This window comes from Dipodomys spectabilis, unplaced genomic scaffold, assembly GCF_019054845.1.
Source record: "Dipodomys spectabilis isolate Male_0828 unplaced genomic scaffold, ASM1905484v1 ptg000125l, whole genome shotgun sequence".
In the NCBI taxonomy this organism is placed as follows: Eukaryota; Metazoa; Chordata; class Mammalia; order Rodentia; family Heteromyidae; genus Dipodomys; species Dipodomys spectabilis.
Window position 1 is genome coordinate 12,435,103 of NW_024870802.1, and position 27,082 is coordinate 12,462,184.

Below are 27,082 nucleotides of genomic sequence, written 5' to 3' on the forward strand. Positions count from 1 at the left end.
CAAATTGTCTTTTTCTTTCTTTAGATGGGATCTCATGTTGCCCAGGCTGGACTCAAACTTGAAATCCTGCCTTAGACTCCAGCGTAAGCTGTTATTATAGGTTCCACCACTATTATAGGTTCCACCACTATGTCTACCTTATTATTATCTTATTTTTTTACATATTATTATCATTACTTATTATCATCATTTTGTTGTTGTGCAAAGGGGTTACAATTCCATAAAACAATTACTTTTTTAAAACTATACCCCACTGACAATTTTATATACAACAAAAGGAATGTGTACCCATTTAAATTTCTTTTCTTTTTTCTTTTTTGTCAGTCCTGGGGCTTGAGTCCCTGAGCTTTTTCACTCAAGGCTAGTAGTGGTCTACCACTTGAGCACAGCGCCACTTCCGGCTTTTTCTGTGTATGTGGCACTGAGGAATCGAACCCAGGGTTTCATGCATACTAGGCAATCACTCTACTCCTAAGCAACACTCCCAGCCCCCATTTAAATTGTTTGATAAGCATATATTACTGTAACTATCATCCAAGACAAGAAACAGATCATTTCCATCAACCCTAGACCCATCATACCAGATCCAAGTCAATTTGCTACCTCCAAGTGGAAGTAACTATCAGTATGATTGATTTCTATTTCTATGCATTAGCTTTCCTTTGAACTAGCTGTTTCATATTATCCTCAATGCTCTTAGTGGCAAAAAGCTATGGAGGAAGTGACTCTGATGACAAAGAACTCACAACCTCGTAAATGGCCTATAAAAATTTCCATAGCAAGCCAGGTGCCACTGGCACACACCTGTAATCATAGCAACTCAGGAGGCTGAGATCTTAGGCTCTTGGTTCAAAGCCAGCCTAGGCAGGAAAGTCTGTGAGACTCTTATCTCCAAAAGTCAGAAGCAGAGCTGTGGTTCAAGTGGAAGAACACTATCTTTGAACAAAAAAGCTCAGGGACAGCATGCAGGCCCAGCCCGAGGCATGGAAAAACAAAACAAAACCTTCCATAACAATATAAACAAATAGTTCTAAGCATTCTAGTTTGAGTTCAGGTTGTCAGTAGCCATGGAAGAGATTTAACAAGTAAAGGCGCTCAGAGACAGGGAGAGGCATAAAATCGGCTTTCAAAACATAGCTGGTTTTGTTAATTTTTTTTTTACTTAACAGTACATTTACATTGTTAGGTTAAAATACAACAACAACAACAACAACAACAACCGTATTGAGGTACAATATGCGATGAAGAGATGCCCTCTCACCTAGCTTCCTACCCATTTCCTCTTCCCACAATTAGCCACTAGTTTTAATCCTTTCTTCTGACAGTATTTTATATATAAATAAATGTGAATATATTACCACTTGTAATGTAAAAAATAATTTGATCTTTCTTCTCAGAAGCTTTTTTGGTGCTGGTTACTGAGACTTAAATGCAGAGCCTCACACACTTGTTGGTGTTTTTGCTCATGGTTGGTGCTTTACTACTTGAGCTACAACTCCAGGTCTGGCCTTTGGTTGGATATTTGGAGACAAGAGTCCTGAAGCTTTGTCTGCCTTGGGGTGACACTAAACCTTGATCCTCAGATTTCAGCTTCCAGAGTAGCTAGGATTACAAGCATGAGGCAACAGCACCTGGCCTCCTGAAACTCTTGGACCTTTTTATTGTCAGGGGTAAGAGGAACCTCTTTTGTTATTCATTGTAAATCAACTTCAATCATACCTGAGTTCTTGCTAATGAGGTGACTACAGAAGGCCAGCATAACCAACCTGTGATTAAAGAGTTGTAACTTAAGGACACACATAGAAGGTAGAAATCTAGTTAATCAACACTAGTGTAATAAATTTTGTATGTTGTATTTATTTCACTACCATACATGATCTCTATAATGAATAAAAACCTCAAATCCATGGCCAGATTCTATTATTTTCACTTATTTATTTGTTTTATTGGCGCTGGAGTAGAACTCAGTCATACACATGGCAGGTAAGCACTCAACCACCTGAGTCACACTTTACTTTCCTTATTTTCCAAGTCAGAGCTGTGCTCTTTGCCTGGGGCTAGCCCTAGATGCTAATCCTTCCACCCATGCCTAAAATGTAACTGGGATCATGAGATATGTTCTTGCTTTTTGCTGGGTGGGCATGGAAATGCTATTCTCTCAATCTTTGCCTCCTGAAAAGCTGAGATTATAGAAATGCTCTACTCTTAGCTTTTCTAGACTAGGTCTCACTATATAGAACAGGCTGACCTCTATAACTAGCAATCCTTCTTTGCCTGTGTCCAGAATGCCCTCATACCAGGTAATACTTGACATGCTTTCTGCTTTTTAGTGAGTCACTGGGCTTGAACTCAGGGTCTGAGCTTTTTCACTCAAGGCTAGTGCTCTACCAATTTGAGCCCACTACTTCCAGTTTTCTAGTGGTTCACTGGAGTTAAGTTTCTCATGGACTTTCCTGCATGGTCTGGCTTCAAACCACGAACCACAGATTTTTTAAATCTCAGCCTCCTAAGTAGCTAGGATTACAGGTATGAACCACCCGTGCTGGGCTTACTTTTTAATGTTTTATTGTGTATATTTATTTATATCTTTGAATTATAAATCTGAAGTATAAGTTCAATAAGTTCAATTTTCCCCCCAGGTCACTGACCTGGCTTTCCAGATTCTAGGTAAAACCAGATACTGAACAGCTTACTTCCCCCTCATCATTTTTTTTTTTTTGGTGGATTGAACTCCAGGGCCTGGATACTGTCCCTGAGCTTTTGTGCTCAAGGCCTGCCCTCTACCACTTGACCTACAGCTCCACTTCCTGCTTTTTTGGTAGTTATTTGGAGATGAGAGTCTAAGAGTCTCTTGGGCTTTGCTGCCTTCACTGGCTTCTACATGCCAAAACCTTAGATTTCATCATTTTGAATAGCTAGATCTCATCATTTTGAATAGCTAGGATTACAGGTGTGAGCCACCAGTGCCCTGCATTTTTTTGTTTTTGTTTTTTTTGATTGGTCATGGGGCTTGAACTCTAGGCCTGGGTGCTGTCCCTCAGCTCTTCAACTCAAGGTGAGCGCTCTACCACTTGAGCCACAGCATCACTTCCAGTTTTCTGGTAGTTAATTGGAGATAAGAGTCTCACAGACTTTCCTGCCCGGGCTGGCTTTGAACTTCAATCCTCAGATCTCAGGCTCTTGAGTAGTTAGGATTATAGGTGTGACCCACCAGCACCTAGCTCCTCCTTCATTTTTTGAATGTGACATTTAGCATATACTAAATCATATTTGGACCTCACACTTTGTTATACTGGTGGAACTTTGTGTCCTCCTATTTGTACCATATTATTATTTTTCTTTTTGTCGATCATGGGGCTTGAACTCTGGGCCAGGGCACTGTCCCTGCGCTCTTCAGCTCATGGCTAGTGCTCTACCTCTTGAGCCACAGCGCTATTTCCAGTTTCATAGTGCTTTATTGGAGATCAGAGACTCACAGACTTTTCTGCCTGGGCTGGCTCTGAACCATGATCCTCAGATCTTAGCCTCCTGAGTAGCTAGGATTAAAGGCATGAGCCACAGGCGCCCAGCTTGTACCATACTATTTTCAAGTTGCCTGAAGGGGAGTCATGACATGTAACTTTCATGAATATTATTTTTCCATATGGTGTTAAAATCAGTTGTATTGTCTCAAACTGTTCTGCACCCCTAAAATCCTGTTGACATTATTAAGATCTCATTACATATGATGCTTTCTATCACCTGAGCCATACCCCAACCCCTGAATTTTCGTATATGAAAGCATGATATAGGCTTTCCATTTATTTAGGTTCTTCACTAATGTTTCATATACATGTTTCTAATTACTTTACTTTTAGTTATTTTCCTTTTCCTTTACTGCCACTGATGTCTTTTTTTTCAGTGTATCTTACAATATGAAGGTTACTTGTTTCTCTTTATTAAGTAAACAGAAATGCTTGCTTATTTAACTGATCTACAGGCTCTGATGTATAGATTAAATTACTTATCAAACCATCTTTTACCAACTCTTTATCAAAATTTTTTTTTTTTTTTTTGGTCATAGGGCCTGCACTCTGGGCCTGGGCGCTGTCCCTGAGCTTTTCAGTTCAAGGCTAACACTTTACCACTTGAGCCACAGCACCACTTCTGGCCTTTTCTGCTTATGTGGTGCTGAGGAATTGAATCCAGGGCCTCATGCAAGCAAGGCAAGCACTCTACTAACTGAGCTACCTTCCCAGCCCCCTCTTTCTCAATTTTTACATCTCACTTTTTTCTCTTATCTAATTTTCTTTGACCAATATTTGCAAAACAATATCAAATAACAATAAGAAGTCTTTCTTAAAAAAAAAAAACTTTTTATGGGAATATCTCTTATTTTCCTGCTAAATATATCAATAACTTTTAGGTTAATATCAACTTAAAATTGACCTAACTTTCACTTAAAAAAATACGGAATATAGAATTCATTAAGTGAATATTTACTGTTGTATTGTGTAAGTTGTTTAAAATGATGCTAACATTGTTAACATTGGTGTTAACAATGAAAAGAAAACTTACTGTTACATTGGTGTTAACAATGAAAAGAAAACTTACATTAGATAGTCTTCATTAAAGTCTGGCTGAAGATTCTCCAAAGGAAATAAAGATCTAAAGTCAATCCCCATATTGAAAAACACAGCTGCTATGTCAGACAAGGATGGAATCCAGGGCCAAATTGGTGAGTCACTGAAAGTATCTGATTAAAAGAAGAAAATTCTTTATTTCACTGGTTTACAAACTCATTTGCAAATAATCTGCATGTAAAACAGATTACTACACTGATTTTTTTTTTAAAGACAGGGCCCAAACTGGCTTTGAACTTGAGATCTTCCTGCTTCAGACCTTCCAAATGCTGAGATAACAAGCATTCATTACCATGCCCAACTTTGTTATTATTACAATGATTCTGCAGAACTGACAATATTAAAAGTATCGTTCATGAAAAAAAAATGTACGAAAATACCTAAGTGATAGACAATAGAATGTAAAAAGAAAGAAGTAATACATTTTGAAATAACTAGAAATGACATAAATCCTAACTTACAGTTAACACAGGAAGATTTTTGTCATCTTTAGTACCTTTAACAGTCGTAAATCCTTAAACAAGTGACTAGGTAAACCACATGCTATAGGTCTCATACTTTTTTTTGTGTGTGTGGCCGTGGGGCTTGAATTCTGGGCCTAGGCGCTGTCCCTCAGATCTTCAGCTCAAGGCTAGTGCTCTACCACTTGAGCCACAGAGCTACTTCTGGCTTTTTTTGTTTATGTGGTGCTGAGGAATCGAACCCAGGGCCTCAGACATGTAAGGGAAGCACTCTACCACTAAGGCACTTTCCCAGCCCTTTCATAATTTTATATGCTTTCAGTCTGCCTAAGTGCATTATCAAATACTACTGCTTACTCATAAGCCAATTAAATAAATTAGCTGAATTTATACATGAATAAACTGCCAACTATTTCCATTTAATATACAGTCACTCATGATTTGGTGAACATTAGGGAAGTGTTGCCATTTTTAAGATCTTATACCCTTTTCCCCATTGCAACTGGAGAAATGTAGATACACATTTCTAAGCAGCACATTTCATTTCTGAGTAGCACATTTTGTTTCATATTTAAAGATATTTGATTTCAAAAGTAATTTCTCCTAATTTTAGAATATGAAATTAAGCATTTAACAACAACCAATAACACATATTACGATTTACTGTCAGTTTAGGTACTTACCATTTCTAATTGTTATTTCCATTAATGTACTTAAAATCTGCACTGATACAATACAGTCTGTATGAACTGACATCATCTGTCAAAAGTAAATGACAATATAAGTAAAAAAGCAGAAAAGATGAGTGCTTATTACTTGCTAGATGCATATAAATATGTTTTAAGCCTGGCAGGGTGGCACATTCCTATAGCCAAATACTTTGGAAGGCTGAGGGAGGGGGATTGAGAACTGAAGGCCAGTGTAGGAAACATAACAAGGGTCTGTTGCAAAAAAAAAAAAAAAAAAAGGAAACATAAGATAATGTACATGCACTTTATTTAACTCTTAAAATAACCCTAAAGTAGTTCTTATGACACATATGAGCAAATAGACTCAAAGAAATTAAATATGTTGCCCAATGTGACACATGTGATACATGGAAGAGGTAGAATTTAAATCTAGATCTGATTTGAAGTCAGAATTCCTTCAACTCTAACACATTGCTTGGTATTTTTTGTTTGTTTGTTTAACTTTCAATCATATTTAGAGAAATAAATATATGAAACCATCAAAAATGTCTTTCTAAGCCGGGTGCTGGTGGCTCACGCCTGTAATCCTAGCTACTCAGGAGGTTGAGATCTGAGGATCGCGGTTCAAAGCCAGCCCAGGCAGGAAACTCCATGAGACTCTAAACTCCAATAAACCACTAGAAAAAAAACCGCAAGTGGTACTATGGCTCAAGTGGTAGAGCGCTTGCCTTGAGTTGAAGAGCTGAGGGACAGCACCCAAGTCCAGAGTTCAAGCACCATGATGGACCAAAAAAAAAAACCAAGTCTTTCTAGAGCATATAACATGAAACTAAAAAAAATAAGGCTGTACTGATCACATTAGGTAAAAATCAAACCATGAACTAGTACAAGTACTCAAAAATATACAAATAGATTAATACAACAATGTTTTTTAATTAAAAAAATTCTTGAGGCAGTGTCTCACTATGTTGACCAGGTTCAAATTCCTGGGCTCAGGGCTGGGAAGGTGGCTCAGTGGTAGAGCACTTCCCTTGCATGCATGAGGCCCTGGGTTCAATTCCTCAGCACCACATAAGCAAAAAGAAAAAAGCTGGAAGTGGCGCTGTGGCTCAAGTGGTAGAGTGCTAGCCTTGAGCTGAAGAGCTGAGGGACAGCACCCAAGCCCAGAGTTCAGGCCCCACAACCAGACCCCAAAAAACAACAAAAAAAAAGAAAACACTAAAAAAACAAAAAAACAAATGCCTGGGCTCAAGTGACACTTAGCCTTCCAAGTAGGTAAGATTACAGGGGTGCCCAGCTTACCAATGCATTTTTTTTTGGGGGGGGATAGTATTGGGGTTTGAACTCAGGGCCTGATGCTTACTTAGCTTGCTTGCTTGCTTGGCTGAGACATGCCTCCAAATTGGCTTTCTGCTGGTTTTATTAAAGATAGGAGTCTTTGCAACTTTTCTGTCTAGACTGGGTTCAAAATGCAATCTGCTGGATCTCAGCCTCCTTGAATAGCTAGAATATAAGTGTGAACTACTGATGCTTGGCTGAAGATTTTATTTTAAAATTAAAAAAAAAAATAAAATTTGTTTTTTTGGGGGAGGGGAATGGTATTGGGGTTCAAACTCAGAGCCTTTGTTTGCTCGGCTTACTTGCTCAGCTGGTACTCTATTATACTACTACCGGAGCCATGCTTCCAGCCTCCCAATGCATTTTAAAAAAGATGCTCCATATCATTAGCAATGAAAACATGAAGTATTATTAGTTGATTTCAAAATTGATAAAAGATCAAGAATGTTGATAATATCATGTTACCAAAAGTATTAGAAAAGAGGCAAGTAGTTTTATGCTTTGAATGAGTAAATCTGGTAAAAATTAAAATTTAGTAATGTTTATGCAAAATCATTGCACTTGCACTTGTACTTTGATCTAGTTGGCCTTTAACATAGGAATTTTGGTACAGAGATAAATGATGTAACTTTTAGAAGACAACTTTTTTTAGGAATAAAATCTCAAGTTAAAAAAACTGATGCCAGGTGCAGGTGGCTCAAGCCTATAATCCTAACTACTTAGGAGGCTGAGATCTGAGGATTGCAAAGGCAGCTCAGGCAATTAACCAATTAACCATTAACTGGAAGTGGCATTGTGGCTCAAGTGGTAGAGCACTAGCCTTGAGCTCAAGAGCTCAGGGACAATATCCAGGCCCAGAGTTCAAGCCCCACAACTGACAAAACAAACAAACAAAAAAAACCCAAACCAAAAAAACTGAATGAGGGCTATGGTGTGCATGTTATTCTAGTATTCAGGAGGCTGAGACAAGAGGGCCTAAAGTTCAAGGGCAGCCTCCTTGACCTTGCTGCTAAATAAAATAAATGAATAAAAATCTAAAATATTGTTATGCTGGGAGTATAGCTCAGTGGCAGATTATTTACTTAGCATGAAGGCTCTGGGTTTGATCCTCAGTATCCTCCCATAATAAAGTTAAAAATAAAGTTATTGAAAGTAATTTTTCTAGAAGACTCATTGTATTTCAATTTCTTTTGTTTTTCTTAAGACACACAGACTATGGCTATAATAAATTCAAGTCTAAAATGTAGAGAAAATAACCTGAGTTTTGCTCTCAATTAGATATAGGACATATGTAACTTCAAAAACAAACCTGTAAAGCTGGCATCAGTGGCTCATGTCTGTAATCCTAGCTACTCAGGAGGCCAGAGATTTGAGGATCAAGGTTAAAAGCCAGCATACACAGCAAAGTCTGTGAGACCCTTGTCTCCAATAAACCACCCAAAAGCCAGAAACAGCTTTAGCTCAAATGGCAGAGCTCCAGCCTTGAAAGAAAAAGCTAAGGTACAGCACACAGTCCCTGACCTGAGTTCGAGCCCTAGTACTGGTACAAAAACAAGCAAACAGAAAACACATGAAAAAGTGTCTTTGCTATGACTGTATTAAGCTTTGTCACGAGGAGATAGCACTACTTAGACTGTTGCACACTGAACAAGGTTTAGATAATTGTCTTATCTAAAAAAGATGTTTTATAGGTCTTTATAGATGTTTTAGAGTAAGCAACACAATAATATAAAAATATACCAAGAAATATACACAATTTAATGTCTATCAACTGAGCTTGGTTCCAGGAGTGGGAACCCTTTTTCTGCCAAGGACTATGTAGATATTTATAACATCATACCTGGGCCATACAAATTTATCAATAGAGGCAGATGGGTTTTGGGCAGCTGACAAGAAGCATGAGTCTGTCCCATCATACCAAATAACTTATACAGTCCACGAAGGCTCTTCACTCCTTAAATAAATCATGGTATAGCCAGAGAAAAGAATACTATAAAGTCATTACAAAGGATAAAAGAACAATGAAATGAAAATGCTCAATAGTTTTTTTTTTTTTTTAAATGCAGAACAAACTAGAAAAACACTGATCAAAATGTTAACTGTTCCTATATATTTGGGGTTGGGATGAATTCAGCCTGCTCTGGAAAAAATTTTAAATGTCTTTCCTATGTACTTAAAGTTTTCATAATAAAACAATTTCCCTTCGAATATGATAAAACCAAAATTATTATTATCATTATCATCATCATTATTATTATTATTTCATTTTGTGCCAGTCCTGGCGCTTGAACTCAGAGCCTGGGTGCAGTCCCTGAGCTTATTTTCCTTAAGGCTAGCAGTTAACCACTTGAGCCAGAGCTCTACTTTCAGGTTCTTTTGGCTATTATATTAGAGATAAAGAGTCTCAGACGTTCCTTGAGATTGTCAAGTCTCAGCCTCTTGAGCAGCTAGGATTATAGGTGTGAGCCACTGGCACTCATCAACATTTTTTTTTTTTTTTTTGGTCCAGTCATGGGGCCTGAACTCTGGGCCTGGGCGCTGTCCCTCAGCTCTTCAGCTCAAGGCTAGCACTCTACCACTTGAGCCACAGCGCCACTTCTGGCCTTTTTTGTTTCTTTTTGCTTATGTGGTGCTGAGGAATCGAACCCAGGGCCTCAAGGCATGCAAGGCAAGTGCTCTACCACTGAGCCACGTTCCCAGCCCCGCAATTTTTTTTTTTTTTTTTTGCTGGTCATGGGGCCTGAACTCTGGGCCTGGGCGCTGTCCCTCAGCTCTTCAGCTCAAGGCTAGCGCTCTACCACTTGAGCCACAGAGCCACTTCTAGCTTTTTCTGTTTATGTGGTACTGAGGAATCGAACCCAGGGCCTCATGCATGCAAAGCAAGCACTCTACCACTGAGCCACCTTCCCAGCCCCCAAATTTATTTTAAGTAGTAGATTTTTTCTGGTCCACTACATTTATACACGCAAATATTTTTATACTTTTTCTTTTAGATAGGGTCTTGCCACGTAGCCCAGGATGGCATCATTGAATTCATGATCCTTATACCTCAGCCTCCAGAACGCATCAATTACATGTGCCATCATGCCCAGTTTATTTTATTATAGCTTAATAAATTAAAAAAATAAAAATAGTGGCTGAGAGTATAACATTAATATAAATTTGAGTATAATTTCCCCAAAGCACTTATTAGTTGGTAAAATCTCTCCACTGTGAAATGGAATTGAAAAGGAAAAGTAACACAATGTCTAACACAGTGATAGTCTAAGAATGATTAATTTGATTTTCAAATATGAAGAGAATAAAAATGTTCAAATATGTTTGCATTGTCATATGTATGATTTTAAAAGCTGTAATTATAGGCCCAACAATAACAAGATGAAAAGTAATATAGATAAATGCAAAATCTTACCTGTAAATTTAATAAAAGACATTATGTAATTATATCTGGCATAGCAGCAAATGAAGTTTTGAGTTACAATAAACAGATATGTGAGTGAGATAGATGAGCAAGTGTGTCATTGGGAACTGTTGGTGAGACAGAATTTATCAAGAACAGGCTGGGACGGTGGCTCAGTGGTAGAGCGCCTGCCTTGCATGCCTGAGGCCCTGGGTTCAATTCCTCAGCACCACATAAGCAAAAAGAAAAAAGCTGGAAGTGGTGCTGTGACTCAAGTGGTAGAGCGCTAGCCTTGAGCCTTGAGCTGAGGGACAGAGTTCAGGCCCCACGACCGGACCGCCCCCCCCCCCCCCAAAAAAGAATTTATCAGGAACATACCCCCTTATAGGAGATTGCAGACACTGACAAGTTGAAGGTCACAAAAAGATGGTAAGAATAGTGAAGAGCTACGACTATTATTTACTCATACCATTACTTTCTTCAGATGGGTTAAAAAAAAATCCTAGTAAGGCAGATCTTTCCTAGAACATATGTCCATTTACTGAGGGGAAAGAATTCTTAAGTACTGTTAACTGTCAAGCTCTTCTTTAATCCAAATCATATATTAACAGAACTGCCTTCATAAACTACTTACTAATAAAACAAAGTACATTTTCTCCTTCCTCTTCTACTCTTTATCTACCTTAGCCTACTTTAATTTTCTTCACAGAACTTAAGAATTTACACATACATTTATACCCTTTATAAAGACACACACACACATAATTCATCTATATCCTAGAATGTGGGCCCTATGAGAATAAATTGATTTTTTTCACTGCTATTCTGTCTAGTGGCTGGCACAGTTGGCCCTCAAAAATGATAACTGTATGAACAAAAATTAACAAATGAGATTCCTTGAAACACTATCTTCCATGACAGAAACACCATATGTTTTTCTGCTCGGTTCACATGTAATAGTCATGGTTCTTTTATATCAATATTTTAAAAAATACTATCTGGGGAAAACTTTTATATATTTAAAAGATTCTTTCATGCTATGAATAATTTCCTCCAAGTATGTGTACTTTTTTTTTCAGTGCAAGTCCTAGGGCTTGAACTTAGGACCTGGGTGCTGTCGTTCAGCTTTTTTGCTCAAGGCTTAAGTTCTACCATTTGAAACATACCTCCACTTTTGACTTTTTAGTGGTTAATTTGAGTTGAGTCTTTCCTGTCCGGCAGGTGCTGGGCATATTTTTATGTATTTTGGATTTTATTAAAGTAGAATATTCAGTAATTAAGAAAAATGTTTGACATGCATAATCTTTCCTGTCTAGAGGAGGTGAAGAATTCCACTCTAACTGGGTATCACTACACTACTAATCAGTAGAGAACCTACTGTAGTATAAAAAGCCTCTCCAGGGGCTGGGAAGTTGGCTCAGTGGTAGAGCGCTTGCCTTGCATGCCTGAGGCCCTGGGTTCGATTCCTCAGCACCACATAAGCAAAAAGAAAAAAGCCGGAAGTGGTGCTGTGGCTCAAGTGGTAGAGTGCTAGCCTTGAGCTGAGGAGCTGAGGGACAGTGCCCAGGCCCAGAGTTCAGGCCCCACGACCGGACCCAAAAACAAAACAAAACAAAACAAAAAAAAGCCTCTCCATAACCTCTTAGCTTTCCCAACATATACTGCACTTTTTGGAAAAGATGTCCTTTTTGTTTTAGGTATTTTGGGGATAGGATCTCATGTTTATGCTGGCCACCTTAGATTACAATTCTTCTATTTACACTTCCCACACAGCTAGGTTGACAAGCGTGTGTGCTTGTTCAGCAATGGCTCAAATGGGGTCTCACTAACTGGAATTACAGCCATGAGCCCAGCATCCAGCTACAACATAAACACTATATTTAATCCTATACTGATTATTCAAATGTCAAAAGCAATACATTTCTACTCCTGTCTAGAGGAACATCAAGATTCTGCTTCGATATTTTATAAGCTGCTACTTACACAACAAAAATATAATTAATGGGGACTGGGAGTGTCACTTAGTGGTAGAGTGCTTGCCTAGCATGCATGAAGCCCTCAGTACCACATAAACAGAAAAAGCCAGAAGTGGTGCTGTGGATCAAGTGGTAGAGTTCTAGCCTTGAGCAAAAGAAGCTCAGGGACAGTGCCCAGGCCTTGAGTTCAAGCCCCAGGACTGGCCAAAAAAAAAAAAAGAAAAAGAAAAAAATATATATTATGGATTTAAGAGTACATATAAATAAGAGAAAGAAATAGATTTGCACAAAATACATGCAAGAATATTCATAATTAATATTAATATTCTTAGTTAATATATACAGTTAATATAGTTACTATATCCTGAAAAATGAACATAGGTACTTCCATAAACATGAAAAAATTAAAAAGAAATTCAGGAATACAAGCATTAGAAAACCATTCTAAAACTACATATTAACAGTTATTTATCAGAGTGATAAGATGTCTAAATATGTAAAATATGACCAACTATTCTGCACAAGATCTGCATTATCATTTCTTTAAAATCTTTTTCTAATCTCATTCTAATCCAATGAAATAATTAGTTGATATAATAAATTACTTTTCTCCAGTAATATACAAAAAATTATATTTAGAAGTTTGGTTTTGATTAGGAAGATACAACAAGGCAATTCCTCAAACATTTCTCTTACCCGAAACAGCCACTTTAACACAGGTACAGGACACTGGACATAATGGTAGGCAGAGGTAAGGAACCCCTGTGTTGTCAAAAAAATCTGATCTGTTTTTCCAGATCTGAAAAAGTAAAAGTAAAATCAATGACTGTCACCCTCATGGTAAAATTCTTCTACCAACACCACCACATCTGACACAATAAGAGTTAAGAAAATTATCCTCAGTCTATGGAGGTGGATTCTATACCAAGATGAGTGGGTTATTCATTAAAAAATCCAACTGGTGTAGCCACGTGCTGGTGGCTCACACCTATAATTCTAGACACTCAGGAGGCTAAGAGCTGATGATCGTAGTCAGCCCAGGAGTAAAGTCCCCATGAGACTCTTGTCTCCAATAAACCACCTAACACCCAGAAGTGGTGCTGTGGCTCAAGTGGTAGAACACTAGCTTTGAGTACAAAGAGGCTCAGGGATAGTGCCCAGGCCCTGAGTTCAAGCCCCACAACCACAAAACAAAACAAAACAAAAACCCAACCAAACAAACAAAAAAACAAAAACAAAAAAGAAAAAAAATTCAATTGGTGGTCTAAAGCTGATTCAGCCTTTTAACTGGGGTCCACATGTATCTGAGGAACAAAGCTACACTGTTGGACAGTGCTAAAAGTTTAAGTCTCAAGATATCTGCTTATGCCACTTAGGGGACATACTTGAAAAAAACTCAGCATCAAAATTAATGATCTTTCTAGACTGGAGGAGCTATTGAGAGAAATCATACTAGGTTGGCCTGGAGATAGATTACTAGTTGTCTATCTCAACATTTAATTTTGCTTTTCTCAAGGCAACCAAACTGATTTTTATTTGGGCTAACTAAAACAAACATCATTTCTCAGCCTCTTTTTTTTTTTCTTCTCTCAGTTTGATATGTGGCTGCACTGACTAAATTCTATCCAACTAACCTTAAGCAGAAATGTTAGGTAGAGGGGCTGGGAAGATGGCTCAGTGGTAGAGTGCTTGCCTTGCATGCATGAGTCCCTGGGTTCGATTCCTCAGCACCACATAAGCAAAAAGAAAAAAGCTGGAAGTGGCGCTGTGGTTCAAGTGGTAGAGCGCTAGCCTTGAGCTGAAGAGCTGAGGGACAGCACCCAGGCCCAGAGTTCAGGACCCACGACCAGAACCAAAAAAAAAAAAAAATGTTATGTGGACTTTCTGGGAATTTAAACATGAAATTTAGTACTTCAATTGTACCTGAAGCACTAGGTGCTAAAAATGGTAGAGAAGAAATAGAAAAGATGAAAACACTCCTAGATTTAAAACACTCCTAGACTTACTTCTTTATTTCTATCACTTAAATAATAAGTATATTACTTTCTTTTTTTCTTTTTTTTGGTCAGTTGTGGGGCTTGAACTCAGGGCCTGGGCGCTGTCCTTGGGCCTCTTTGTGCTCAGGGCTAGCCCTGTACACTTGAGGCACAGCCTCATTTCTGGTTTTTGAGTGGTTAACTGGAGATCAGAGTCTCACTGGGACTTTTCTGCCTGAGCTGGCTTCAAACTGCAATCCTATCTTAGCCTCCTGAGTAGTAAGGATTACAGGCGTGAGCCATCAGCAACCAGTTATAAATGTATTTTTAAGCTCATCCTGGGGATTGTTTCTTTCTTTCTTTTTTTTTTTTTTGGTTGGTCGTGGGGCTTGAACTCTGGGCTTGGGCGCTGTCCCTGCATTCTTCAGCTCAAGGCGAGTGCTCTACTACTTGAGCCACAGCCCCACTTCTGGTTTTCTAGTGGTTTATTGGAAATAAGAGTGGGGGGGGGGGAGGGTGCGGGGGCTTGGAAGCTGGCTCAGTGGTAGAGCGCTTGCCTTGCATGCCTGAGGCCCTGGGTTCAGATTCCTCAGCACCACATAAGCAAAAAAGAAAAAAAGCCAGAAGTGGTACTGTGGCTCAAGTGGTAGAGTGCTAGCTTTGAGCTGAAGAGCTGAGGGACAGCGCCTATGCCCAGAGTTCAGGCCCCACGACTGGAACCCCCCCCCAAAAAAAAAAAAAAAGTTTCACGGACTTTCCTGCCTGGCTGGCTTTCAACTGTGATCCTCAGATGTTAGCCTCCAGAGTAGCTAGGATTATAGTCGTAAGCCACCCGGCTGAATATTTGTTTCTTTTGAGACAATGTCTTATTCCTTATTCCCTTTTGGTACCAGGCTGGTACCAAATCCACGGATTGAGGTTTTAAAGAGTCCAGCCAAGGAAGTTCATAAAATTCTTATCTCCAATTAACCAGCAAAAAGCCAAAAGTGGACTAAGTTGTGGATCAAGTGTAGCCTTGCCCAAAAGAGCTAAGGGACAGTACAGAGGCCAAGTTCAAGGCCCAGTTCTGGAGTAAAAAAAGAATATACAAAGACTAACAGCAATAAAAGGACTAAGAAATGATATAGGTCACGATTCAAGTTAGAAGATTTTAGATTATACTTGTCAAAATTTTTTTAGTTGTTTTTTATATAGTAAAAAGCAAAATGTCTATTTTCTACTTACTTGAGAATAAGCTTTTCTACAGCACTTTGTCCAATAAAACCAGAGTCCCTTAAATCCAAGGTATACTGATTGAAAATTTTTCCAGAATTTAGGAAATTAAATATTTCTTCGCCAGGATGATGATCAGGAATAGCATCAATTGTAACAGAAAATTTTTTTAGAAATTCCCTGAAATACAAAAAGTTATTAAATACTAAGTAGTTAAACTGCATACGTTTTTGTACTAAAAAGATGGGAGCAGGAAAAACTTTACATTCTGCTAATTGTCAAGAATCAGTAAATGTGTCTGTATGAAAAGAAACTATAACCAGGAGAAAAGATGTAACTTCAACCTACCATTTCCTGCTCAACAAACCCCAGGTACATTACTCACTATGCAAACTGCCAGCAATGGCTCAATTATTTTACAAAAATGAAAACTACAAAATGTAAACCTTAAATGGTGTATGTTGTATGTGTATATGCATACGTGAGAACATATGAAAAGTGATATACCTGTGTTCTTCCAAGAGGCCATCCTCATCATCTGTACTATCTTGATCACCAAGTCTGATTGGAGATTTAATGCCTCGGCCCTGCCTTATATCTTCCTGTAGTTGCTTCTGTAGTTCATCTAGCCTGAGATTCGAAAGAATGCCATAATAGTTTATTATTAAAATTAAAAAACAAAACTTTAGTTGATATTTAAAAGCAGCACCGAGAAAAAAATCATTAAGTATCCTGCTATATTACAAATTTGTTACACCATAGGTCTAATCATATGTCCAAATAAATATTATGATGTTTACCAAAACAAAGAAAGTTTACTCTGGGTAATAGGCTTTTGTCTAGCTATCAATATAGTATTAGAATAGTGTTCCATTGCATACAAGACTCAAGTATTTCTTTATAACTAGGACTTCAAGAATGACTCGTCCAATCATCCAGAGTGTGAACAGAAAAACAGCAAAACAACACCGATTTGATTTTTCACTGTGTGTGTGAAAGCTCTAGTGCTAGAGCTTGAATTTAAGGCCTCATATCCTGACTCCGCTCATTTGCTCACAACTGTTTTTCTACCTCTTGAGCCATCGCTCCAGTTGAACTATTTTGTTGGTTAACTGGAGATAAGAGTCTTGAGGACTATTCTGCCCAGGCTGACTCCAAACCGTGTCCCTCAGATGTCAGCTTCCTGAGTAGCTAGGAATAAGGGCATGAGCCACCAGTGCCTAGCAGCAATACTTGATTTTAAATAAGCCTTTTCAGATTTTATGTTCCAGATCCGATGAATTAACAAAACACTGTATTATTTTTTTACAAGAGAGGTAACTTCCCTAAATTCAGAGCAAGAAAAATTATTTTTAGCCTAAGGCTCTACAAAAATCTCTACAGCCATATATATATATATATATATATATACACACACATATATATATATATATATATATACTTGCCACCTTCTATGTAATGAAGTCAAGTAAACTTTACCTCAACTTATTTATTTTTGGTAGTAATGGGGTTTGAGCTCAGAGCCTAATATTTGTTTTAGGCAAGTGCTTTACCACTTAAGCCATGCCGATACCCATAAATCACATAAACTTTTCTTTGCTAGTTTCATGGATATTTCTTGAATTGATAAGGAATGCACTTCCCTTCTTATTAGCAAAAATGGTCTGCAATTAATCACATAATTTTTTTTTTTGTCAGTCGTGGGGCTTGAACTCGGGGCCTGGGCTCTGTCCCTCAGCTCTTCAGCTCAAGGCTAGCGCTCTATTACTTGAGCCACAGCGCCACTTCCAGTTTTCTGGTGGTTTATTGGAGATAAGAGTTTCACGGACTTTCCTGCCTGGGCTGGCTTTGAACCGTGATCCTCAGATCTCAGCCTCCTGAGTAGCTAGGATTACAGGCATGAGCCACCAGTCCCCGGCTCACATAAACTTTTTTGTGTGTCCTGGTCCTGGGGCTTGAACTCAGAGGCCTGGGTGTTGTCCCTCAGATTTTTTTTTGCTCAAGGCTAGTACTCTACCACTTAAGCCTCAGTTCCATTTCTGGCTTTTTTTGGCTGGGGAGGGAAGGTAGTTAATTGGAGTTAAGAGTTAAATGGACTTTCCTGCCTGGGCTGGTTTCAAACTGAAATTCTCAGATCTCAGCCTCCTGAGTAACTAAGATATTATCCACCAGTGCCCAGCCCTGTGAGATTGATTATAGGGAGATCCAAAACTGCATTTGAATTAGAAAATCACTGTTAGATGAAAAAAAAAAAATGAACAGAAAGGTCTGTTGTGTTTAGTAAAAAATAAAAAATTTTGGCCAGTACCTGTGATATAACCGAAGTGGCCATTTATAGTTGAATAAACAAAATGTGGTATACACATAAAACAATGGAATAGTAAACTTTAAAAGGGAAGAAAATTCTGAAACAGTCTTTCCCATGAGTAAAAAAATGAAGACATTATACTATGTGAAATAAACCAGTCATAAAAGGACAAATATGATATGCTCTTACTGATATACGTAGTGCCTAGATTAGTCAATTTCATAGAAACACAAAGTTGCCAAAAGCAGGAAGGAAGAATGGGGAGTTATTGTTTAAAGGATAAGGAATACGGGATAATGAAGAAGTTCTGGAGGTATATGGGGGTGATGGAAGCATGTCAATGTACTGAATTTAGCTTACACTTAACATACATTCTACCCCTGATTCTGATCAAGAATTTCAGTTACTGGATACTAGTTTTGGTAAACACAGAAAAAAATTACATGATTAATGCAAAACACAGAATACTATAAAAAAAAAATCTGGGGCTTTGGGTCCAGCTTATAAACAAGAGCATACAACTGACAACTATTTTAACAGTACTAACATAAAATACATACTAATTTTTTATGATTTTCTCATTTTTTAGCATATTTCATGAATTTTAAAATGTACATTAAAAGCCAGCCAAAGAAACGAGCAGTATGTTAAAAATTTAGTAAATTAATCATAATGCTAACTAACCTTTGTGTATCTTCCATTTCCTTCACAAGACGCTCTAAAGTATTTGTGTAAGTTCCACTATGAACATGTTCCTAAAACAAGAAAATTTAAAAATAATTTGTAACAAAATCTTAGAAGAATTGAGATGTGTTTTAAGTTATTCAGAGTGCTAAAGACTATCTTCTATTTCAATAACCTGGGCCAAGATACACATTTTTTAAAGGAGAATTTTCACCATCATGCTTTAAATCTAGTATTTTGTACTGCAGGCAATTTGATTTTACTATTAGGAAAGACACTACTTACAAAACCCTGCTAGCTTTACAATTTGACTGCAAATACCCAAGGACTCTGTGGCTACCCTATCTTTAATCCTAAATTCTATGTCAGTGGAATAAAACTATCAATTCCTAGGTGTTACTATGAAGAGTAACACCCTCCCCACCAAATTTAAAGACACCTTAGAATTTAGCTTACTCCCAAGATAGAATGAAGCACTTTATAAATAAAATTGCACACCACAATTAACAACATTTCTACACTCTACCTTCATTTACAGCAGTGGTCTCCAAAGCAGGGGGTGTGCAAGGTGATCCATTGGGGTGCAGGAAGAAAATAATAGAACTTCTATTTATATGGAACGTCTATAGAAACTCCAGTAGAACTTAGTCTATAGTAACTTCTATATAACTCTATAGAAAATATTCATATATATTTCCTTTTCCTTTAAAATTTTGTTTTTGCATATACTTTAGAAAGTAAACAGTATTATATTGGTACATGTATATAATCTATAAGTATACATATATATTGGGTACATGCTCAAAAATTTTTTACTAAAAAAAAGTGTGATCAAGAAAGTTTGGAGACCACTGATTTACAGTAATAAAACTAGAGATAAGGGAAAGTCATTACCAAGTAAGAATTATATCAGATTCACTCTAATAATGACTTGTAGTAAATGATAAATTTAAAAATAAATTTTAACAACTCATCCTTTCACTAATGAATCCATTTTTTTTAACTCTATAAGTAACAAAAAAGAAGCCATAAAATGTCTTACTGTATAGTCTGATGACTGAGATCTAAGCCCCTTGGGAAGAGGAGGCTTTTCTGAAGTTGTAGGAGTCTGATTGAAGTTCAAAGCCATTATTTCTTCCAGTGATTTTAATGTTTCCTCTTCCTCATCACTATCTAGATTGTAACCTAAACTTTCTTCATCACTATCAAAATCACCCCTGAATTTTCTTTTCTGTGCACTGCTACCTGCATTGATATTTCCTGAACTGTCTTTATCTGACGGGGCTGTAACTGAAGGTATTGTAGGGCCTGAGACACATGGCACAACTTCCAAAGCAGCTGGGGGAGACTTTGCTGGAGTGCTATATTCTGAATGCAAAGATCCCCCAGAAATTTTCCCTGAAGACATGTTAGAGTCAGCCTTATTAGTCTTTTCTTTGTGCTCCTTGTGTTTGGATGATTCTGTAGAATGCCCAGAACATTCTTTAGATGAGGAGCGATCTTTCTCTTTTTTGGGAACTTGAGTGCAATTTTTAGCATCTAATGGGACTCGAGAGGAACCAGCATTTGGAACATGAGAAAGTAAAGGTAGAAATTTTGTCTCTTCTTTTGATGTCAGAGAGCTTGCAGTTTTAGTCTTCTGAAGGTTGCTAGATTTTTTCATGGTAGATTTTTCCTGAGGTAAAGGTAAGTGGGGTTTCTGTATCTTAGTGTCTTTGGTACTTGTCACACGATTTTGGTCACTATTCCTAGAAGAATGGTGGCCAGAATTTGAAGGTGCCAAGTTTGCAGAAGAGCGATCAGTTTCATCACTGGGTTCCTTTGATATATCTTCCAAGCGTAGCACATCACCAGGTTCCTTCAATGCAATAGATCTTACAAATGTTTTTGAATGTCTGTCAGGACGCTTCTCAAGGAAGGACTCTTTTGTTTTAGATAGTCTAGATTCTCTTGTGCTTTTCAGATCTGAGTCCACAGAGTTCCTTTTTCTTTTGTCAGAAAATTTATTCTGCTTAGAGCCTGCTAAAATTTAATTTTTGTCAGATTAGTGAAAAGTATACTGTTCAAATGCTTAAGTTCTAATAGCTTAGGCTGATACTTTTTGTTATATATGGAATAAACAAAGACAATACTGTCATTTATCAAATGATGAGTTGTAGCACTCAAGAAATTTAAAGCTACTGATAAACACGCATTTTCTTTCCAAAGCTAACATAAGTCGGGCACCGGTGGCTCACACCTGTAATCCTAGCTCCTCAGGAGGCTGAGATCTGAGGATCGTGTTTCAAAGCCAGCCCAGGCAGGAAAGTCCGTGAACCTCTTACCACCAGAAAACTGGAAGTAGTGCTGTAGTTCAAGTGGTAGAACACTAGCCTTGAGCTGAAGAGCTGAGGGACAGCGCTCAGGCCCAGAGTTCAAGGCCCACAACCGACAAAAACACCCAAAAAATCTCTAACACATTAACAAATGTATATTCATATCAATGAAAAGATCCAAAAGGTATTTCACCTTCAAGTATTTTTTCTACTTTGTGCCAGTCCTAGGACTTGAGTATAAGGCCTGTGAGTTGTCCCTGGGTTTCTGTGCTCAAGACTAGTACTCTACCACTTGAGGTCCACTTCTAGAGGATTACCTTGTCCCTGAAATGTAATACTTCTACATCTAAAAGTATAGTATTACTTCTGTATATAAGAAAAGTAGGGCTGGGAAGGTGGCTCAGTGGTAGAGTGCTTGCCTTGCATGCATGAGGCCCTGGGTTCGATTCCTCAGCACCACATAAGCAGAAAAAGCCAGAAGTGGCACTGTGGCTCAAGTGGTAGAGTGCTAGGCTTGAGCTGAAGAGCTGAGGGACAGCGCCCAGGCCCCATGACTGGCAAAAAAAAAGAAAAAAAAAAAAAAAAAAAAGAAAAGTAGAAGTGGCATTGTGGCACAAAGTGGTAGAGTGCTAGCTGAGTTCAAGCTCTATGACAAACAAACAAACAAACAAGATGAGTTTAGCTACTCAGGAGGCTGAGATCTGAGGATCATGATTCAAAGCCAGCCCTGGCCAAGGAAAGTCCATGAGACTCTTATCTCCAATAAACCACCAGAAAAACCAGAAGTGGCACTGTGGCTCAAGTGGTACAGCGCTCACCTTGAGCTGAAGAGCTGAGGGACAGAGCTCAGGCCCAGAGTTCAAGCCCCACAATTGACAAAAAAAAAAAAAAAAGTAGTTGAAGACAGATAACTTATAACTTCTATTTTAAAATCAATTGAGTGTGGTAATGCACTTGTGAAAGTGACAGGAGTATCACAAATTTGAGGCTAGCTTGAGTTGTATAGCTTGAGTTGTAAGACCCTACCTCAAAAGCCAACCAATCATCAAAAATCTATCAACAACAAAAATCTAACTAGGTGCTGGTGGCTTACACCTATAATCCTAGCTACTCTGGAGGTTGAGATCTGAGGACCATGGTTTGAAGCCATCCTGGGTAGGAAAAGTCCATGAGACTCTCATGTCCAATTAATCACGAAAATCTGAAGTAGAGCTGTAGCTTTGAGCAAAAAAGCTCAGGGACAGTGCTCAGGCCCTGAGTTCAAGCCCCAGAACTGGCACATAAAGAAAAAAAAGAATAACCATTGCTGGGCATAGGGCTCAGTAATTCTTAGTGGTAGAGTGCTTGACTAGCATCCATGAGGCCCTAGGTCCTACGTCTGATACTAACACTGCAAAAATCAAGCAAGCAAACAAAAATCTATGACTATGTGACCGTCCCTATTTTCAAAATCAAATTTCCCTAAATCATATTTCTGTATATGGACAGATATTTCCACTCTCCAAAAATTTGATTGTAAATATCCTAAAACAAGAAAAACGTGGTGACAGCTATGTGCAATCCCAGTTCTTAGAAGGCAGGAAGAATAAAAGTTTGAGGCCAGGCTAGGTGCTGGTGGTTCATACCTGTAATCATAGCTACTAAGGAGGCTAGAATCTAGAGGATTATGGTTTAAAACCAGCCCAGGCAGAAAAGTCCATGGGATTCTTATCGGCAGTTCTGCAAAAAGCTTGTTAAAAAAGTGCTCTAAAGGAAGTGGCTCTGTTGCTCAAGTGGTAGAGTGCTGGCCTTGAGCTGAAGAACTCAAGGACAGCGACCAGGCCCAGAGTTCAAGTCCCACAACCAACAACAAAAAAAATTAAAATTAAAAAAAGTGCTCTCAAGAGGTAGAGCACCAGCCATGAGTAAGTAAAGTGAGCAAGCAGAGTTCATGTTCCTGGCAATGAAAAAAAGTTTGAGGCCTGTCTGTGTTCTCTAGCAAGTTCATGGTCTCTCTAGACTACAATAGTGGTACCATGTCTCAGAAAAAAAAAAAAAAAAAAGGAGAAGGATTTAAATCAATAGAATAGAGTTTGCTTAGCATGCACAAAGCCCTAATGCCCTCCCACCAATAAAACAAAAACAGAAAAAAACAACCCCCAAAGCCTATTTGAGAGTTAGGCAATTATTGTTTGGGCAACTTTATTAATAAAATCATCTGGGTATTTTAATTTATAAAATGAAGTTAACCAATTAATAAACAAATGACCCTCAAAGGTATCTTTCACAGATATCTACTACCTAATGAAATTATTCAATGCTCATTCAGTTTTCTGAAGTTAAATTCTCTTTAAAAAAGAAACAGCATGGGGCTGGGAAGGTGGCTCAGTGGTAGAGCGCTTGCCTTGCATGCATGAGGCCCTGGGTTCAATTCCTCAGCACCACATAAGCAAAAAGAAAAAAGCCGGAAGTGGCACGCTGTGGCTCAAGTGGTAGAGTGCTAGCTCTGAGCTGAAGAGCTGAGTGAGGGACAGCGCCCAGGCCCAGAGTTCAGGCCCTATGACCGGGGCCCCCCTCCCCCCCAAAAAAGAAACAGCATTTGGGAGCATTCAAAGCTCAAAGGTAGAGCATGTGCTTATGCACTAGGTGTCTGGGTACCAGGAGTTCAATCCTTAGCACAAAAACAGGTATATTTGGGAAGGCAATGAAAATTTACAAATGATTAAGAGAAAGAGAAGACTTGGAGTAGTTATAGTATGAGCTTGGTTTTAATATGGAGTTACAAAGAAAACTCCAGAGATGATGATTTGAGTTTTATTCCAATTTTCTACAGAAGCCAGATTATTTATGTACAGCTGTAGTATGAGAAATTTCTGCTTTGCTCAGGAATTATTCAGGATGAATTTAGGACACAAAAGTTATTTATAGAATAGCTTTAAAATAAGTTAGCTTATTAAGAGCTATTACTGATTTTTTGTTTTTTTTTCTTCCAAATAAGAGTCTAAAATATACTATCCTTCTACTTTCAAATTCCAAGATCTGGGATTTCAGACATGTACCACCATGCCCCGGAAGAACTTTTAAACTTTTAATATCTAGGCTAAATGTGGTATAATCCCAGCATAGTCAGAGGGAGGAGGGGTATCAATTTTGAGGCCTGCCCAGACTAACAGTGAATTTGTCTCAACAACAACAAACAAACAAAAACTGATGACTGAAACAGTTCATCTTTATATAAAGCATCTTTAATACCAAGAACTATGTCCACAATTCTAAGAATGTAGGATTATTTTTCTTTTTCACTGTATCTTACTATGTAGCTAGACTGTACTTAAATTTAAAATCTTCCTGCCTTCATCTGCTGAGTGCTGGGATTATAGGCTTATGTAGTATGCCTGGTGCTAAACTCATGCTTCTTGATATAGCCAAGGAGCCAAGGATTCAAAAGTAAAACATGAGAATCATATTGTTAAGAATTTTTTTGTTGTTGTTGTTGATCATGGGGCTTGAATTCTGGGCCTGGGCACTGTGCCTCATCTCTTCAGCTCAAGGCTAGAGCTCTACCACTTGAGCCACAGCACCACTTCCAGCTTTTTCTGTTTATGTGGTGCTGAGGAATCGAACCCAGGACCTCATGCATGGGTGGCAAGCATTATACCACTGAGCCACCTTCCCAGCCCTGTTAAGAATTCTTGAAGGAAGGAAGTGGCACTGTGGCTCAAGTGGTAGAGTACTAGTCTTGAGCTGAGAGCTCCCAGACAGTGCAGAAGCCCGGAGTTCAAGCCCCACAACCGACCAAAAAAAAAAAAGAATTCTTGAAGGAAACAAAAAAATTCTTGAAGAAAGCAGAGAGATGGCAAGACAAACCAGATTATGCATACTAAATTCAAGCATTGGGTTTTTTTGTGTATGCTAGTTAGTTAATACCAAGGCTTAAATTTAGAGCCTCCTATTCTTGCTTGGCTTTCTTCCTCATAGCTGCCATTACCACTTGAGTCACAACTCCAGCCCTGCTTTTTGTTACTTTTTAAAAGATGGAATCTCTTAAACTTTTTTGCCCGAGCTGGGTTTGAATCTATCTCCTGATCTCAATCTTCTCAGTAGCTAGGATTATAGGGGTTAGCTACTAGCACCTGGCTTAAGCACTTTTTTTTTTTTTGAGACAGTGATTCATCACACCTGACTCTAAGGACTTTTTTTTTTTTTTTTTTTTTTAAATGTTGTCAGTCATGAGGATTAAACTTGGGGCCTGGTGCTGCCCCTGAGCATTTTCACTCTGCCACTTTGGGCCACAGTGCCACTTCAGGTTTTCTGGTGGTTATTTGGAGATGAGTCTCATGAATGTTCCTGCCTGAGCTGGCTTTAAACTGTGATCCTCAGATCTCAGCCTGAGTAGCTAGGATTGTAGGTATGAGCCTCCAGTGCCTGGCTTTTTTTTTTTAAAGGACCATCTTTTTTAAATCATTTTGCTGACGTCTGAATCACAATTAAGAGGTAAATTAAGGTGACACAATTCACCTGTAGAAGGGGAGCTGTATATCTGCACAAATTTATTTTTAAAAGCAGTGTCATTAAGATGCAAACTTAGCCTATAATCTTAGCAGTCCCAGACAGAGGTGAGTGCAAGTCTAGCTCAGCTACACTGGGAGATCCTGTCTCAAAAAAGAAAAACAATAAAACATGCAAACTTATTTAAGAGTTCATAAATTAAATTTTGACTCTACCTGAAGTAGGTTCCCATGAATCAGAAGAGGATCTTTTTCTTGAGGGATGTCCATTTTCCTATCCGGAAAAGGAGAAAAGATTAAGAATTTTGGGCAAAAGTGAACTTTTTTTGTAATATTGAAATACAGATTTCTCGACTGAAATAAGCAAATCTATATTTAGAGGTAAAATTTAAGTTCTAAAATAAGTTTTTTGGTTTTTTTTAAACTGTATCTATGTATTCCAGCCAGGACTTGCTGGTAATAATGATGGATTACAAGTGTGCACCACCACAAATAGCTTAGCATTGTACTTCCTTGACATCTGACCTTCCTTCATTTGCTCTGTAAGGAGAGAAGTACTTCAAAATTAACAATTTCTTTCACTAGGGGAGAAATTTTTTAGTTTTGCTCCTGAGGCTTGAACTCAGGGCTTAGATGTTGTCCCTGAGCTTCTTAGGCATAACATTAGTGCTCTATCACAACAGCCACAGCGCCCCTTCAGCTTTTTCTAAGTACTTTTTTGGAGATAAGGAGTCTCACAAGACTTTCCTGGCTGTGCTAGCTCTGAACAATTACAGGATTACAGGTATGAGCCACCAGTGCCTGGCTGAGAGGGATGTTTTTATGCTCTAGTTTATATTTTATATAAAAAAAAGTAATGGCTATATTTGTACAATTTTCTAAGTTGCCATCTAAGTTTTCTAAGACCCACATTCAATTAAAACTAATATATAATCTAAACTAGTGATTATGAGATTTTCCATTCTATTTCCACTTAGCAGTTCAGAACTTAAAAAATGACTATACTTGCAAAAAAAAAAAACAACCCAAAACACCAACAAAAAACAATGCTTATTTTCCTGATAAAAATTTTTGAGGAGCTGGGTAGGACAGTCCATAAGACTTTTATCTCTAATTAACCACCAGTAAACCAAAAGTGGCACTGTAGCTCAAAGTGGTACAGTGCTGGCTTTGAGCTGAAGAGCTCAGGGACAGTGCCCAGGCCCAGGATTCCAGGCCAACAACAACCAAAAAGAAAAAAGGAAAAAAAAAAAAAGATTTTTAAGGGCTGAGATGTAGTTCAGTGGCAAAGCACATGCCTAGCAAGCGCAATGTCCTGGGTTTGTACCTCAGTACTGAAAAAGAAAAGACAAGCTGGGCGCCAGCAACTCATGACCGTAATCCTAGCTACTCAATAGGAGGCTGAGATCTGAGGATAACAGTTCAAGCCAGCTGGGGCAGAAAAGTTCCTGTGAGATTCTTATCTTCAATTAACTAATCAAAACCCGGAAGTGGCACTGTGGCTCTAAATGGTAGAGTGCTGGCTTTGAGGAAAAAGAGCTCAGAAACAGTGTCCAGATCGAGTTCAAGCCTCACAACTGGTCCATGCCCCCTGCGGGCCCTCCCCCCGCCAAA

General features: G+C 38.4%; 1 protein-coding gene across 3 annotated transcripts in view; it reads right to left on the reverse strand.

Moving 5' to 3' along the window:
- Positions 1 to 27,082, reverse strand: part of Slf2 (SMC5-SMC6 complex localization factor 2) — a 65,723-nt gene that overhangs the window by 23,371 nt on the left and 15,270 nt on the right. For 2 of the 3 annotated variants that reach the window (XM_042689674.1, XM_042689672.1), the window contains exons 4-11: positions 25,685 to 25,742; positions 19,709 to 20,688; positions 18,667 to 18,737; positions 16,182 to 16,304; positions 15,687 to 15,854; positions 13,183 to 13,285; positions 5,767 to 5,842; positions 4,594 to 4,735 (exon numbers count right to left, since the gene is read on the reverse strand). In XM_042689674.1, coding sequence (XP_042545608.1) covers positions 4,594 to 4,735; positions 5,767 to 5,842; positions 13,183 to 13,285; positions 15,687 to 15,854; positions 16,182 to 16,304; positions 18,667 to 18,737; positions 19,709 to 20,688; positions 25,685 to 25,742 — 1,721 coding nt within the window. The remainder of the gene's footprint in view (positions 1 to 4,593; positions 4,736 to 5,766; positions 5,843 to 13,182; positions 13,286 to 15,686; positions 15,855 to 16,181; positions 16,305 to 18,666; positions 18,738 to 19,708; positions 20,689 to 25,684; positions 25,743 to 27,082) is intronic. The other variant, XM_042689673.1, reaches the window with a different exon arrangement.